The 15,367-nt window shown below is 43.4% G+C and overlaps 1 protein-coding gene across 2 annotated transcripts in view; it reads right to left on the bottom strand.

Moving 5' to 3' along the window:
• The window catches only part of myo10l3 (myosin X, like 3), a 61,881-nt gene that overhangs the window by 35,513 nt on the left and 11,001 nt on the right, over window positions 1-15,367 (bottom strand). For both annotated transcript variants that reach the window (XM_080903411.1, XM_080903412.1), the window contains exon 2: window positions 12,776-12,874. In XM_080903411.1, coding sequence (XP_080759537.1) covers window positions 12,776-12,874 — 99 coding nt within the window. The remainder of the gene's footprint in view (window positions 1-12,775; window positions 12,875-15,367) is intronic.

Here is a 15,367-nt window from a genome sequence, read left to right as displayed (position 1 = left end):
AACACAATAAATTACCCCATGTTTACTCATGGCATCTCTAATCATGGCTAACAAAGACAGCAAGCAGCCAGTTACATCAGGGTTTGAACAAAACAAGTTATGTCCGGGTCACCTTTAAGATGTTAATCAAACTCCTGACAGAACGTCAGTCTTCCGCTGCATGCTTTGGTGACAGGTAGATCAGAAATATCACTCAGGAATAACTGAAGTAAAATAAGATAGACTGCACCCCTGATATGTGCCTGTCTGTGCCTGCTGCCAGCATACCAGGCAGGCAGAGAGCCCCTGTCTTACTCATGTCCGGATGGCTCTTTCACGACCTCTCTCTGGGTGAGAAATTAAGGGATGGATAAGATCTAACGGCATTTATATAATGGAAGTGAAAGAGTGAGAGCGAATAAGGTTCTTAATAATAATAATAATGGATTGCATTTATATAGCGCTTTTCTAGGCACCCAAAGCGCTTTACAATGCCACTATTCAATCACTCTCACATTCACACACTGGTGGAGGCAGCTACAGTTGTAGCCACAGCTGCCCTGGGGCAGACTGACAGAAGCGAGGCTGCCATATTGCGCTATCGGCCCCTCTGGCCAACACCAGTAGGCGGTAGGTGAAGTGTCTTGCCCAAGGACACAACGACCAGGACAGAGAGCCCAGGGAACGAACCGGCAACCTTCCAGTTACAGATGCGCTTCCCAAACCCCCTGAGCCACGGTCGCAGCCTTCTTTGGCTATCAGAACTCTAATGCACAAGATAAGAGAGCAGAGAGACCACAACTATGTCAGTCACCAGTCAGGGAAGCGGTGTCCAGATCGATACTGATGGATAAGAGGCTGTGGCATCCCAATGCACTACTGCTGCTCTCCTGGCATGTTCATGTGTGTCCCAGCAGGGAGGAGACACTGTGTCTCAGAGAAACACTGAGTCAGCAAAGGCTGGCTGATGAGGCTGCTAATAGACTGTAGTCAAACATTTGAGGCTCTGTTGATTCTTTGAAAGTAGATCTAATGAACATGAAGTAGGACTATATCAAATCTTTCCTTTAATAGAGCATGCAAATAGAAGTTTTTGTTCTTGTAGATGGCATCTGGAGTAGCCCCTCTGTTTTAAGGTTTGATGTGTTGTGCACTCATAGATGGTCTTGTTCATACATTGATTGTAAAAGTGGTTATTTGAGTTCCTGTTGCCTTCCTGTCAGCTCAAAGCAGACTGAGAACATTCGGTCTGCTAGAGATCGTTGTGTATGAAAATCCCAGCAGCTGTCCTTAATAGATTGGCCAGTGAGTGCACATTATACCTTTATAAAAATCAGCTGCATGAAGATAAACTATATGACCTGCATTTTCAAATGTGTCTTATTTTGTAAAACCCTTTCCGGGATGGCATACATTAGAGTCTGAATATCTTAAATAATCACATGTGCAGTTAGTAAATCTTTAAAGAAAAATGTCGACGAGGCCGTTTATAGAGATAAGATAAGATAAGATAGAACTTTATTAATCCCTCGGGTGGGTTCCTCTGGGAAATTCGACTTCCAAAAAGCACAGCAACGACCGAAGTTACAGTTACAGAATTGTTATATATATATATATATATATATATATATATATATATATATATATATATATATATATATATATATATATATATATATATATATATATATATACACACACACACACACACACATATATAAATACAGAGACAAATATAAATAAAATATACAAAGGGGATAAATAGAATAAATAGGAATAAAAAATAAAAATACAAGTGAATTGCACATTTCAAGTATTGAGTCTATTGCACTGTTGACTATTTACAAAAGTATTGCACAAGGTATTGTACAGTGAGGTGCAGAGGCACTACAGCTTAGTTGTTCCCCCCTCCTTTGTCCTCCTGTTTCCCCTCCCTCTCCCCTCCAGAGAGGAGTTAAACAGTCTGATGGCGTGTGGGACAAAGGAGTTTTTAAGTCTGTTAGTTCTTGTCTTGGGGAGAAGCAACCTGTCACTGAACAGACTCTTCTGATTGTTTATGGCCGTGTGCAGAGGATGCCTGGCATTGTCCATAATGTCCATCAGTTTCTTTAATGTCCTTTTCTCTGCCACTCTCACCAGAGTGTCCAGCTTCATGCCGACCACAGAGCTAGCCCTCCTGATCAGTTTCTCCAGCCTGGATGAGTCCCTCTTTGCTGTGCTGCTCCCCCAGCACACCACAGCATAGAAAAGTACTCCAGCAACCACCGACTGGTAAAACATCCTCAGGAGCTTCCTGCAGATGTTAAAAGACCTCAGCCTCCTGAGGAAGTACAGTCGGCTTTGGGCTTTTTTATACAGGTGCTCTGTGTTGCATGACCAGTCCAGTTTATTGTCCACCCACAGCCCGAGGTACTTGTACTTGTTGACCACCTCCACCTCCTCCCCCTCTATCTGAACCGGCAGTGGACCTTCTCTGGACCTCCCGAAGTCCACAACCAGTTCCTTAGTCTTTGAGGTGTTGAGTTGCAGGTGGTTTGTGTGACTCCATGCGACAAAGTTCCTCACCAGACTTCTGTACTCCTCTTCCTGATCATCCCAGATACACCCCATGATGGCCGTGTCGTCTGCAAACTTCTGAATATGGCATAATTCAGAGTTGTAGCAGAAGTCAGAGGTGTACAGGGTGAAGAGAAGAGGGGACAGCACAGTTCCCTGTGGTGCTCCTGTGCTGCTGACCACAGTGTCAGACGTGATGTCCTTCAGCCTGACGTACTGTGGTCTGTCGGTGAGGTAGTCGGAGATCCAAGCGACCAGGCAGGGGTCCACCTCCATCCTGTTCAGTTTTTCCTGAAGCATACAGGGCCGGATGGTATTAAAGGCACTGGAAAAGTCAAGAAACAGTATCCTGACCGTGCCTTTTCCCCCATCCAGGTGTGAGTGGGCTCTGTGTAGGAGGTACAGGATGGCATCCTCCACTCCGACACCCGCCTTGTATGCAAACTGTAGTGGGTCCTGGGCATGTTGTACCTGTGGTCGGAGGAAGTTGAGGAAGAGCCGCTCTAGAGTCTTCATAAGATGTGACGTCAGTGCCACCGGTCGGAAGTCATTCAGCTCATTGGGCCGGTTCTTTTTGGGGACCGGGACGATGCAGGATGTCTTCCATAGGGCGGGCACTCTCCCCAGTCGCAGACTGAGGTTGAAGACTCGTTGTAGCGGCTCCCCAAGTTCAGCAGCACACGCCTTTAGCATCCTAGGACACACCTTGTCTGGGCCTGCTGCCTTTCTGGGGCGAAGCTTCCTCAGTTGCCTCCTGACCTGATCCACTGTGACACTGGGAGATGTTTGGGAGGAGGGGAGGGGGGGAGATGTCTTGCTGCTGAGAGAGGGATTGGAGGAGGGGGGTGTCATGGTGTCAGGAAGGGGGGGAAGCGAGGGAGGCAGGAGAGTGGGGGGAGGACTCTGTAGTGAAGGTGAGGGTGAGGGTGGGGGGGTTGTGGGCTGGTCAAACCTGTTGAAGAAGTTGTTGAGTTCGTTTGCCTTCTCCACAGTCCCCCCCACTGTGCTTTTCTTGGTGTTGTGGCCTGTGATGGTTTTCACACCATTCCAGACCTCCCTCATATTGTTCCTCTCCAACTTCTGCTCCACCTTCCTCCTGTAGGTGTCCTTTGCTTCCCTCAGGCAGCGTTTCACCTCCCGCTGTGCTGCTTTCATCTCCTCCTTCACTTTGCTCCTGAAAGCCTTCTTCTTCATGTTGAGGACAGCTTTGACTTCCTGTGTTACCCACGGTTTGTTATTAGGATAACACCGTACCGTCTTAGCAGGGGCGACTGTGTCCACACAAAAGTAACACAACTCTCACCGAGTAGCCTCGTACTTTTCAAAATAATAGAATGGGTGTATGATGAGAAAAAGTCACAACAACAATGTAGTCAGTAATGTTTCTGTGGTATTAACGTTTATAAATGAGTAAAGACCTTTGAGAAAAAGCAATTTGTGCAATGATGTCATTCAGCGAGCAGAAGTTTGCAGATTTGCAGCCAGATGTCCTTCAACATTTGGCTTTAACCCCACCCTCTCCTTTGGCAAATTGGTGAAGATTCACTATGGGGCCTGAGTGACTAATAAATCAGAAAGGCTTTTCACTTTGAATACATCCACAGTCAGCAGCATTAGCATTTACACCAGTCACTTAAAGGGAATGATGCCATTTTTAAACACTCTGATGGATTTTCTTTGGTTTCTTTTTCTTTTTAAGATAATTACTGAGACCGCCAAACAAAAACGTGGTTTAAAAAGCGTTTCTGTTGACACTGATGACAAACAGCAGATATCTACAATAACACTGACTGCTGATGTTAGCATTCACCAAATGCAAGTTCAAAGCAGCTTTAAGGTGGCTGGGAGCAGAGTGTAACACGGGGAGATAATTTACCTGTTTGCATTTTTGTGTATGTCGGGACACAGAGTGGGTGTTTGTCTCCGTGCACATTATCACCTTGTTTCTGATCTTCTTTAAATAACTTGTGGCTCAGATTTCACAGAGCGAGCCGCAGGGACTTTTTCCTCCCTGAAACATCAGAGATGCCCAGGGGCAAACTGAGCTGAAGTTTTGGGCATCAAAAGGTTTCACATTCCTCTGTTTTGCCCCACTGTGATCTTGGTTTCATTGTTGGTTGCTTTCCTGTGAGAGAAGTTTGAACTTTCTCCTAATAGCCACAGCTCATCAATATTTATCGTTATTAATTTGTTTTCAAATGATTTATCGACTGCACGAGTTCCTCTTGGGGAAGAGATAAAAGACACCTGAGACGCATGGATTTCTATTTTTCCTCCTTTCAACGAAACCAAATGAAATCACAGCTTGAATTTATTGTTAAATTTGTCCATTTAACATTTTTAAGTCATAACCTTTCAGACAAGACATCCCTGAGACAATTATCACAACGCCTGTTCCACAGAGGGGGCAGCGTCACCGCTGTTAATGATTGGAGTGGTGTAATGATGGAAACTATTTCATGCCACTTACAACGACATGATTGATTAGCAAAGCTGTCTGCGGTGCAAATTGATCTTCTACAAATGGAGGCTGTATGCACAAGAGAGCTATGATGCTGGACACACGCGCAGCACACAAAGCAGAAAATGCAAAAAGCCCCAGTGTTCATTTATATGATGACTATATGCAGGATACACCCTGGTTGGGTCGTCAGGCTATCACAGGGCTAACACACAGAGAGATAGAACAGCTATTCACACTCATATCCAGACCTACTTCCAATTTAGAATCACCTATTAACCTAACGTGCATGTCTTTGGGATGCAGGAAGAGGCCAAAGTCCTCGGGGAAGGACAAAGGGGAGGCACGCAGGCTTCATGTAGGGCGGGGACTTGAATCCAGGACCTTCTTGCTATGAGACGACAGTGCTAACCACCCCGTGTTTCGCTTAGTTTCTCTCCTAATTTAACCTAATGTCCTATACAACTCAGTGAAAAGACATATTTTACATAATTTTCAAAAATTTAACAGATTAGGATTCGGTGCGGACACATAACTCTACAGGTCATGTGTGTTCTGCATATGCAGGTGTTTTGGGTTTCCTTGAACTTAAAGTTGTAACTCTGTTTTATGCAAACTGGAGTAATATCTCCAGTTTGCATAAATCATCATTACTCTGGAGAATTTACTGGAGATATGGGATGGGAACCTCCCATAACGCATGTGCCAAAAAGCTGCAGGGGCCTGGGTTTGAGTCCATCTCTCCCTACTTTCCTGTCTTTGTGACACTGTGCTTTTAAAATAAAGAGCTATCCCACACCCCCAAAATATCAAATGCTTTGATATAGACTAACATTTTGCAGTCATGCCCACACTAATGAGTAAAAAAATCTTTATTTTGTTTGAAAAAAAGTGTCATTCACTTCCTTGAGCAGGTTACTTTGTGACAAATCGATCTGATACCCCATGTATAAGGTTAAGCAACCTGTTAATATGTCAAGATAGCGATAAAGACATAGACATCAACATACATTATGATTTTATTGCATTACACAGAACAGCTACACTGTTACAATACTACACATGCATTCAGAAACACTGGCATAAGCCTCAGAGAGACAATCAGGCTCATTTTGTTTTGTTTCCCATCATTTAAAGACATGATATTACATAATTGTTGGCAAAATGTCCTCCATTTCTGTTGACTCATAAAAAGTGAGTTGCACTTTTGCAAGAAAACCTTTTTATGGCTGTTTTATTTGGTAGGCTGAGCAGAGAAAGAAGATTATTTTGTTGAAGGCCAAGCTGTAAAATAACAAACATAAAAGAAATTTAATGAAAAGTTTGACCACTGTGCCTGTACTTTTTGTGTCTTGTAAGCCCACAAAAAAATCGTTATGTGTGCATGAAATACAAATAAAAAAAATATGAATAAAATTAAACTCATTGGGTCGAACAGATGACCCGTGTCCTGAAACGTCTCTCCGAGGGCCCGGACTGAAGTTGGCCCCAGGCCATTTCCTCCATGTCATTCCTCCTGCACTCTATCCCTGCTTTCTTGATAAAACAATACATTAATCTAAAATAAAAATGATTATATAAAAAGAAAATCAATGGATAGTCACATTCATGGTGTCCAGGTGTACCCCGGCTTTCCCTCTGGGATGGTTGGGATAGGCTACAGCAGATGACTTAAAGAAATACATAACTGGCAGATTGTTTGGGGTTTTTTCATCCTTAGAAAGAAATTTATATAACATAAATTAAAATGATACAAAAATTACACAGACTAAAAGGAAGCAACAGCAAATAACTGAGTTTTAAAGTTGTTTTGCAGCTGTGTTGCTCTTCCCTTTTGTTTCCTCTTCCTTGAAACCACACCCTGCTGCTGCGCTTTGTCCAAGCAACTCTACTTAATATTCACATATAGGTGGAGTCAGGCTCTGTGGCTCACAGCACTTATGCTTTAATGTCAGCTGTATTCAGGCCTTTACTGGGGCACATGGACAGACACAAAATCACAAGCTTCTGGATACAAACACAGTCTTGTTTGTTGCCTCTCTCTGTTTCCCTTTCTCATTTTTTTAAAAACTCTGAGTCCCTCTGTCTTACAGTGAATCCATCTGCTGCAGGGGGATCCCGCCCAGACCCAAGAGAAGAGAGGCAGTGAAGGGGGTGGGGGTGAGGCTTGGTGAAAATATGAAAAGAAATAACAGAGAGAGATTGTGTACAGCTCAAAAAATCAGGCAAAGTATCCATGTAAATCCAAATCCTCAAAAACGATTTTGTTTATCACACAAACAGATGCTAACAATAATGTTTGTGTTATTTCTTCCAGCTTACTTGTGTATGTGCATCACTCACATAAAGGCTCACATAATAGCTCCATTGACTAATTATCCAGAAAAGGCTGAAGGGCCATCAATGACCCATTTAAAACTGCAGACAGCATGTCTACAGGCTCTGGACAACTTCAGGATTCACACTGGATAAGAATAGGTTTTTCGCTCGAGTTAAATTCTTAATGTCATGAAAAAGGCTTTTAGTGTACAATCAACTCGGGACGGAGGCTAGTTTACAGTCACTATTAACTGAGGCCATCAAAAAGGAACTGTTTTCACTTCTTATTAATAAAAATGCCATTGATTTTCTCAGTTAGTCAAGCCACAAGCCACATGCATTTTGTACTGTATGTGTAAAACGATTCATTGGTGGTCGTAGACTAACACTGGTCAAGTGGGACAACAATGACAGCCCAGCAGCAGGTATTCGGCTCAGGTGGCCGATCCTCTTTCTGCTTTTCTTTACATGTAGACTCCTCTGGGGATAACTCACACACCGTTAATCCAGCTTGTGCCATCTGGCCACAAACACACACGCGGACACACAGATGGATCCATGCACTCAAACACACAAAGACATTCACTCTGCTGTATTTTACCCGTCCGGTCAGGACTATGGCAGTGATGAATGCTGATATGATGGCTAATATGACAGGAGCCAGGCCCAGGCCGTGTGGGTAAAGAAACTCCGGTGGTGCTCTATGGAGATAAGCTGGGCATTCAGGCAGGGAGCAATGGATAATAGTATATCCCAACCCCCGAGTTTAAAATGCTGCCACAATACATTTAACAAACACCCTCTGATATGGTAGGAAACAGACACAGGCAGGCTGGCAGACAACACATATACACAGACACAATACCCTGGGCTTGATAGAGAAGCTTAATTAAATAAGAGACAGAGACTAGATCAGTAAGTGCCTATAAACCTCAGAAGATACTGTACGTCGTGCCCCCGGCCTCTCGGCCTGGGGCTCGGTCACTCAGGCACAGCTGGGGGCCGGCGGAGCTCACGGGCGCGTCACTGCAACTCCCCCTGGCTTCTGCTCCGCGGCTGCTGAGTGAGCCCTCATCTGGGACTCTCCTCAGCTCTTACTGGAACAGTGGCGCGGCTGCCCCTCTGTTGGTCTTCCATGGTCTCTTGTGTTCTGGGGGCCTCTGGATGTCTGGAGTTTTGATCTCCTCCATACCCGCTTCACACCCCGGAGGACGGGGCTGTGGCCCCCCCACACTCCCTAGCAGATCGTTACATGGAGAAACCTTTGGAATACAAGCGCGCTGATCCACACAGGTATGCACACGGGTGTTCACTGCTCGTAGACCCAAATTACACCTTTCTTGGCTGCTACTTCGAAGCACATCTGTCCTGCGTGCTGCACAACAACATTGAATATTTAGTATTTACTGCTGTTTACACTTAGCTAGATTAATGCGATGGTGTTGTGTTTAGTATGTTGCTTTGTTTTTTTTTCTGCTTGTTTTCTATTCTTCTCTCAACAGGTGATCCAGGAGATTTTTATTTTTTTTCTCCCCCCCTTTCTCACTGTCCCTCTCCCCTTCTGTTTTTCCTTTCCTTCCTCTTTCTTTCTCCCTTTCCTATCCCTCACTCATGTCTGTCCCGTCTGTAACATCTGAAAATAAAATATAATAAATAATAAAAACAAAGATCGACCAAATGGACCAATACGGCAATGCCACGATGATCCATTTGGCAAAGTAAATCCATTGGGTATCCTTGTTGGTCTTCAGACAACAATTCTGATGGCTAAAGAACCAAATGGGACAGGCAAAAAAAAAAAAAAGAAAAAAAAGAAAAGAAGATACTGTACGTCATCCAGGAACGGGGGATGACATCAGGTCAGCTAGGAATCCTGATGGTGGAGACGGTCTGTTTCCCAATCTCACATTCCTGGCATTTCTGTTACAGCTTTGGAAACAGAGGAGAGACACATGTGCCTGGCTCGATAAGCAGCATCCACTGCTCACATGTCGAGATCATATGAGACCAGCTTCAGGCCACCATCAATGCAGTGGTCCTACTACCAGTCAAAAAAGTGGAGCACCACATAAACCTAATGCTATTTTTTTTTTAACTCCCACTGAGGGTGGTGGAATATTTTGGGAGTAGCACTCCACGTCATTCTCCAGTCATATTCCATTACCCAGAGTTGTCCCTGCCCTTTGGACAGCGCAGGGTTGACTGCATCCCTTCCACAGACCACAGAAACACCGCAGAAGATGCTACGATGGCCCGAGGATGAGTAAATGGGCCATGTATACGTGTTTCAAAAAACAGGGAAAATTATGTATATATGTACACAGATTATTGATTGTGCATTTATGGTTCACTGTCTGAGATCAAAGAACACCAGCACTGAAGAAACTAAAGTGTTTAGTTGCCTCTATTGCTTCCTGAATGGCAGAATGGAAAAAAGTCAGTGGTTGTGGCAGAGTCATTGGCAATGAACGTTCACTAGGATCTAAGGCGCCAGCACTCTGTGGAAACCACACTGTGTGACATAGATCTAATAAACCTGAGCAGGATATCAAGTTCAATGCATGTAGACTAAACTAGAACCAACACGCACAGCTGCTAGTCCTCCACTGTTCTTTACTCTTTCTCAACTATATCTTCGATACAGTCATGATGATAGCAGACAATAATCCTTCTACAAGTTTCTTCTGTTTCTTGTTTCTTTACAATTTTTTTGTCAACTTCATCACATTATTTCATGGGACATTTCTATTGGTTGGTTAGCAGATGCAGGTGTTAGCAGCAGTCAACTAAAGTCACCTGATTTGTTTGTTCCAGGCTCTCTCTGAGAGTCAATTAAAAGTCCTGAACTCACAGACACAATTTATGGACGAGTACAAGGCCACCTACACACTACACCCATAGGAGCTGCTCAGCCATTGAAACCATGCCATGAAGCTCCCTGCGCACGTTTTTCATACTGAGGATGTGGTCTCGATCTCTGCAGTTGACTCAGCAGAGCACCTCAGCACTCAGCTCTATAATTTTATGTGGTAACCACCTTGTAGCTGAGGTACTATGGTTCCCAAGCACTTGCTAACAACAACACTTACAGTTGATTGTGGAAAATATATGAAGGAAGAAATTTCACAAGCTGACTTGTTGCCACAGTTGAATTCTGCAACAATATCATATTCGAATTCAGAGTCCTGTCGCAATTAGACTACAAACACCAAAAACTGGCCCAGTACTTAATTCCATATTCCATAGAGTTTACTTGAAAGCAGACATCTGTTCCACCTCCAGACCATTTATATGGATGGGAATGCATTCACAGCTTCTAGCAATAAGCTTCTGTTTTCTTAGATCCACTATTAGCTCATTGCTCTTCTTTGTGTTCAAGGTCAGACTGTTGTTTCTGCACCAAGGTGCCATGCTTCGTCCCTGTGAACTGAGTCATGTTGCACCTGTCTGGGCCAAACACCATTATGTCACTTGCAGACTTGATGATGGTGTTAGAAAGTGAACAGGTAACCTAACAGACTGGGATGAACTGGCCTGAAACTCCAGTCTCCATGTGAAAAGGGAGATGGGGATGCAAAAGTCCCAAAGCTATGAATGCAGCTTGGAAGGAAGGATAGAGGATCATGAGAGAGAACTGATGAACAGTGAACTTACATATGTTGTTGCTGTGCTGCGTTGACAGCACCCTTTGTGTAGCTGCTGTTGTGTTATAGACTAGTGTGGCTCTAATGTTGAATGTAATGTAAAATGACCCAGAGCCAGCAGCTCGAAATGTTTTGCAACGATGGTGGATGACATCGAATATCATGGCTAACTGTCATAAGCCCTAAGCAACCAGTACAGGACTGCCAATACTGGTTTTGTGTGGCCACAATATTAATAACAGTGTGAAAGTTAACAACATCAATGTACAAAGGGGCACTCTTTTAGATAAAAACAGTGCATCCAGTGGAAATGGGCACCTGACAAAAACTCCAGAGCTTCACAAAGTTTCAGTGACAATAAAGCAAGTACTCCTTTAACCAGTTAATGCACGAGCATGAAAAAAAAATGCAGCTTCCTTACAATTTAGCAACCTACTCTCTACTTTATAAGTCCGTTTTTTAGAAGGACTCCTCTGAAGGCAAAGCGCATATAAGTACAGATATATAACACAAGATAAAACAGCTTTCTTTTGATCTACAGTTTTTGACTCACAAAGACTTGAATGAGAAATTATTTTTGACCTTCCACCTCTGTGTGTGTGTGTGTGTGTGTGTGTGTGTGTGTGTGTGTGTGTGTGTGTGTGTGTGTGTGTGTGTGTGTGTGTCTGCTTCCCTGTGTCTATTTCTCTCTCTGCCTCTGTAACAGGATTTCCTCCAGACACAAAGACCACCACGCACTGCCAAACAGATAAGCTGAGGCCAGTGAATTGCTGGACTCCATTCCTGTCATTCTTACTTTATTACAAAAGATGTTGATGCCGCTGCAGAGCCCTCAGATGAAACACATATGTGCAAACAATTAGGTCTCCCACATATACACAATGGGAAACAAACCTCCCCCTTTTACTTTATACGACCCTGGACGAGTTAACAGAAACCTGTCATGGTCCTGGGTCAAGCGACCCAGTATTTGAGTTTCATGTATCTTTTGTATTCATTTGCACCTAGCTTAGTTCACCTAGTTAATTTCTAGATTGCAGTTTAGTTTTGTTCCTTAGTTATTTATGTCATCTCCCCCTGTACTAAGTCTCCCTGGTTCATGTGTCATGTCTGCGTGGTTATGTTTAGTTCTTGTCATGTCTAATCTCCATGTTTTACTTTGAAAATCTGTATTCATTGTCAGCGTATTCAGTGTCACTTCTCCTGTCCTGTCGTTAGGTTCATGTGTGTCAGCTGTGCTCCCATGTGTGGCCACTTCCCCTGATCATCCCTCATGTGTATTTAGTCTCTGTGTTTCATGTAGTCTGTGTCGTGTCGTCTGTGTTCCCACCCTCCATGTTGTCACAGCCAGTCTTAGTATTCATAGTTATGGTTTCCTGTGTCTTCATAGTTTTTCCTAGTTTTACTTTCTCAGTTTAGTCATAGTTTAGTTTGTCTCTGCGTTTCTGCCTTGTCTGCACTCCTTGTCACCAGCCAAAATAAAGGCTCGCTTTCAGTTAAGTTTACTCCAGTCTACTCTCGTTGTGTTCGCACCTGGGTCCACCACACACACCGCCACACGGTCTGCCTCCGCAGATCACGACAAAACCAGGGTGAGATTTTAAATGGACACAATCAGCTATGGACACTTAAATACTCTCTGAGCACCTCAGCGCCTTTGCTTTGTTAATTTTTAAAAGGAATAATGTTGGTTTAAGCGTAAACTTGCAAACACAGAGTCTGAATGCTTAAACCAACGATAAAAGCTTCATGTTCCAGATATACTGCCAAGGTGACGAATCAGGGACAAGACTAGTGAAAAAGAACGTCTTCTTACCTTCCCATAGTCGGTGGTGAGGATGAGGGTTGAATCATCACAAGAGCTGACAGTAGAGGGGCGGAGCTGCTCTTTGTGTCTCAGCCACACACGGGCCCCCTGCAACACAATAGCACAACAACCTTAACATCTGGACACTGGGCTTGCATTGGAGTCATGCGCTTTACACAAAGGTCTTACACATTTGCATTACAGATACTAAGTATTCCATTGATGTTCTTATTCTTCATATTACCAGAAACAAAGGAAGACAAAGATCGACCACCACTCCCCACACGCACAGGCTTTTTAGCTATATTATAAAAGAGCTGGGTGAGCAAGAGCAGAGAATTTCTCTAAAAGTAAGAATTATCCTCTCTGCTTTTCTTCTCTCTGTCTTTTTCCATTTTATCCCCTCAAAATTGCTTACCATTATGTGCCACATACTGTAGCCACTGTTTCACCAAGATTGGATGGACACAGTTAGTCTCTTATTAAACTATGATTAGAAGCGAAGAAGTTGTTCACCAGATCTGCATGATGAGTCCGTGCCAGAGAGTCAAAACACCACTCAGTCATATACACTGTCAAAAATGCTTTCAGTGTGCCTGGTCTCCTTTATAAAGGAAAAGACTATGACCCCAAATGAGCATTTACCACTTTAGCATATCAATCGATTCAAATGTCTATCATCCTTCCTTTGTTTTCTATATTTCAGTCGGGCAAATCGCAGCACACTTCTCGCCATTATCAGATGCCGCTTCCAGACAGACACTAATATCTGATCCCAGCGGCCCAGTTTCCAGTGTTTGCGTATCCATACGGAGTCGCTGACCTTCCCAGACATGTTTGTTAGCATGTGAGTAACTAGGAGCAATAACAGGAATCTGAGGCTGATTGCTCAGGCAAACTGTCATTTCCTTACAGCATTTGCCACTTTAGCACCGGCGGATACATTTATAGATTTGGCTTTGTTTGAAAGACTGTACTAAATGAAAACAAACAGTCGCCTGTCTGACCCTGTGGAATAAAAAGTAAAAATCTTTTTGCATGACTAAATACGCATTTGTCTGATAGTAAACGGGAGTATGTAGTTTTGCAGAAAGACAGATGGTACCACCTTCATGTCTGATTGCTTACAATAATCCAGCAACTTTCTGTGTAATTAAAATCTTAATTGTTTCATTAGAGCCAAAATCTCAAATTGAAACTTGCAGTTTTGCAAAGGAGAGATGAAAGCAGTATGAAAAATGTCCTCGATCTCAAAGAAAATTCCTCATTTAGCATTTTAGTTGATGGAGACGACTAGGATGTGGATTTTAACAAAATTTAACCCAAAAAGTTGCAACCTCTTGTAATAAGCTTGGCTTTAACAGCTGAACACGGTTAATAATCACAAGTGCCACCGGTGGGGGGGCCAGAGAAGCAACGAGCATCAGCAAATAAAGTGTGTGACCAACAAAGGATCAAAGTGAAGAGATCAATATGCATGGATTCCACTAAGAAACCTTAGACAAGGTCACCACTTCCAGACATCAATCCACATTAACTATTAACAACAGGCTGCCACGTGTGTGCACACTTTCATCCACGAAGCACAGATGTGTTTGCCACAAGACCAACATGCTTTTGTTTTATCCACTCTCCATTTACAAGATGAGACACAGAGACGCTAAAAAAAATCTAATAAATGAAGTCCCTCAGCAGCTTGTGTGATGACTGATTGCTGATGTTTTCTTTATTTTTCGATTCAGGCCTCTTTCTTAGACAAAGCAAGTCAGTCTAAAATAAAAGAAACACTTCCATCATCGCAGATTTTTTTCTTTCAGTCAGCTAATGGAGCACATCTAAATGTGGCTCTTAAACCACGGGGGACAGGAGTGAGTGGGACAAAAGAGGGTCGTGTAAATTAGGAGGAGGAGGAGGCAGAGGGGAAGAGAGAAGGGAAAGAGGAAGGGTGCGAGCAGCTCTTAATGCCCTGCCTCCTATTGTGTTGAATAAAGAGGCAGACAAACAGAAACATCAGGACAGAAATATAACAGAGGTATCCTGCAACACGTGGCCACCCATTAACAGAGACGACTGGTGACTTTCACACCAGTTTCTGCCTGGTACCAGCCTTACATGCCTGGCCTGTTCAGGGAAAAGCTGATTCACGTGAGTTTGCTCAAGTGCAGGGATTACAAGTGTTTGCTCTATAGATTTCAAGAAGATCAGCCTCAGTTACATAACTGGAATTCAGCAGAATATTGCTAGTTCTCGTCATCTTATAGGGGTTTTTTCCTTTCTCGTGTCACGACTTGACATTAACAGTAAGGCCGACAAAAGAGCCGAAAGTATTTTGTAACAAACAGATTGCATGAGATGTACAGCAGAATAAGACAGGGGGCAAGCCGTGACAAGGAGAGGACTGTGATGGCTCATAAGATGGCAAATTTCCACACCCATTCCAGTATTGCCTCAATAAAGAAATTTCAGCACTACAAAAAGTGAAGGAAAGTTTTGAGTGGCTCAGCAGCTGAGTCAGTTTCAGAGGTTTTTCCACTCACATGAACAAAAACCCACTGCATACCAGCTGCATGCCCACCACACGTAGTTTTTTAGATTAAAGTA

The sequence above is a fragment of the Rhamphochromis sp. 'chilingali' genome, assembly GCF_963969265.1.
Source record: "Rhamphochromis sp. 'chilingali' genome assembly, chromosome: 14".
NCBI lineage: Eukaryota > Metazoa > Chordata > Actinopteri > Cichliformes > Cichlidae > Rhamphochromis > Rhamphochromis sp. 'chilingali'.
Note: the sequence above shows the minus strand (reverse complement) of the source record. Positions and strands in the feature narration are given on the sequence as shown.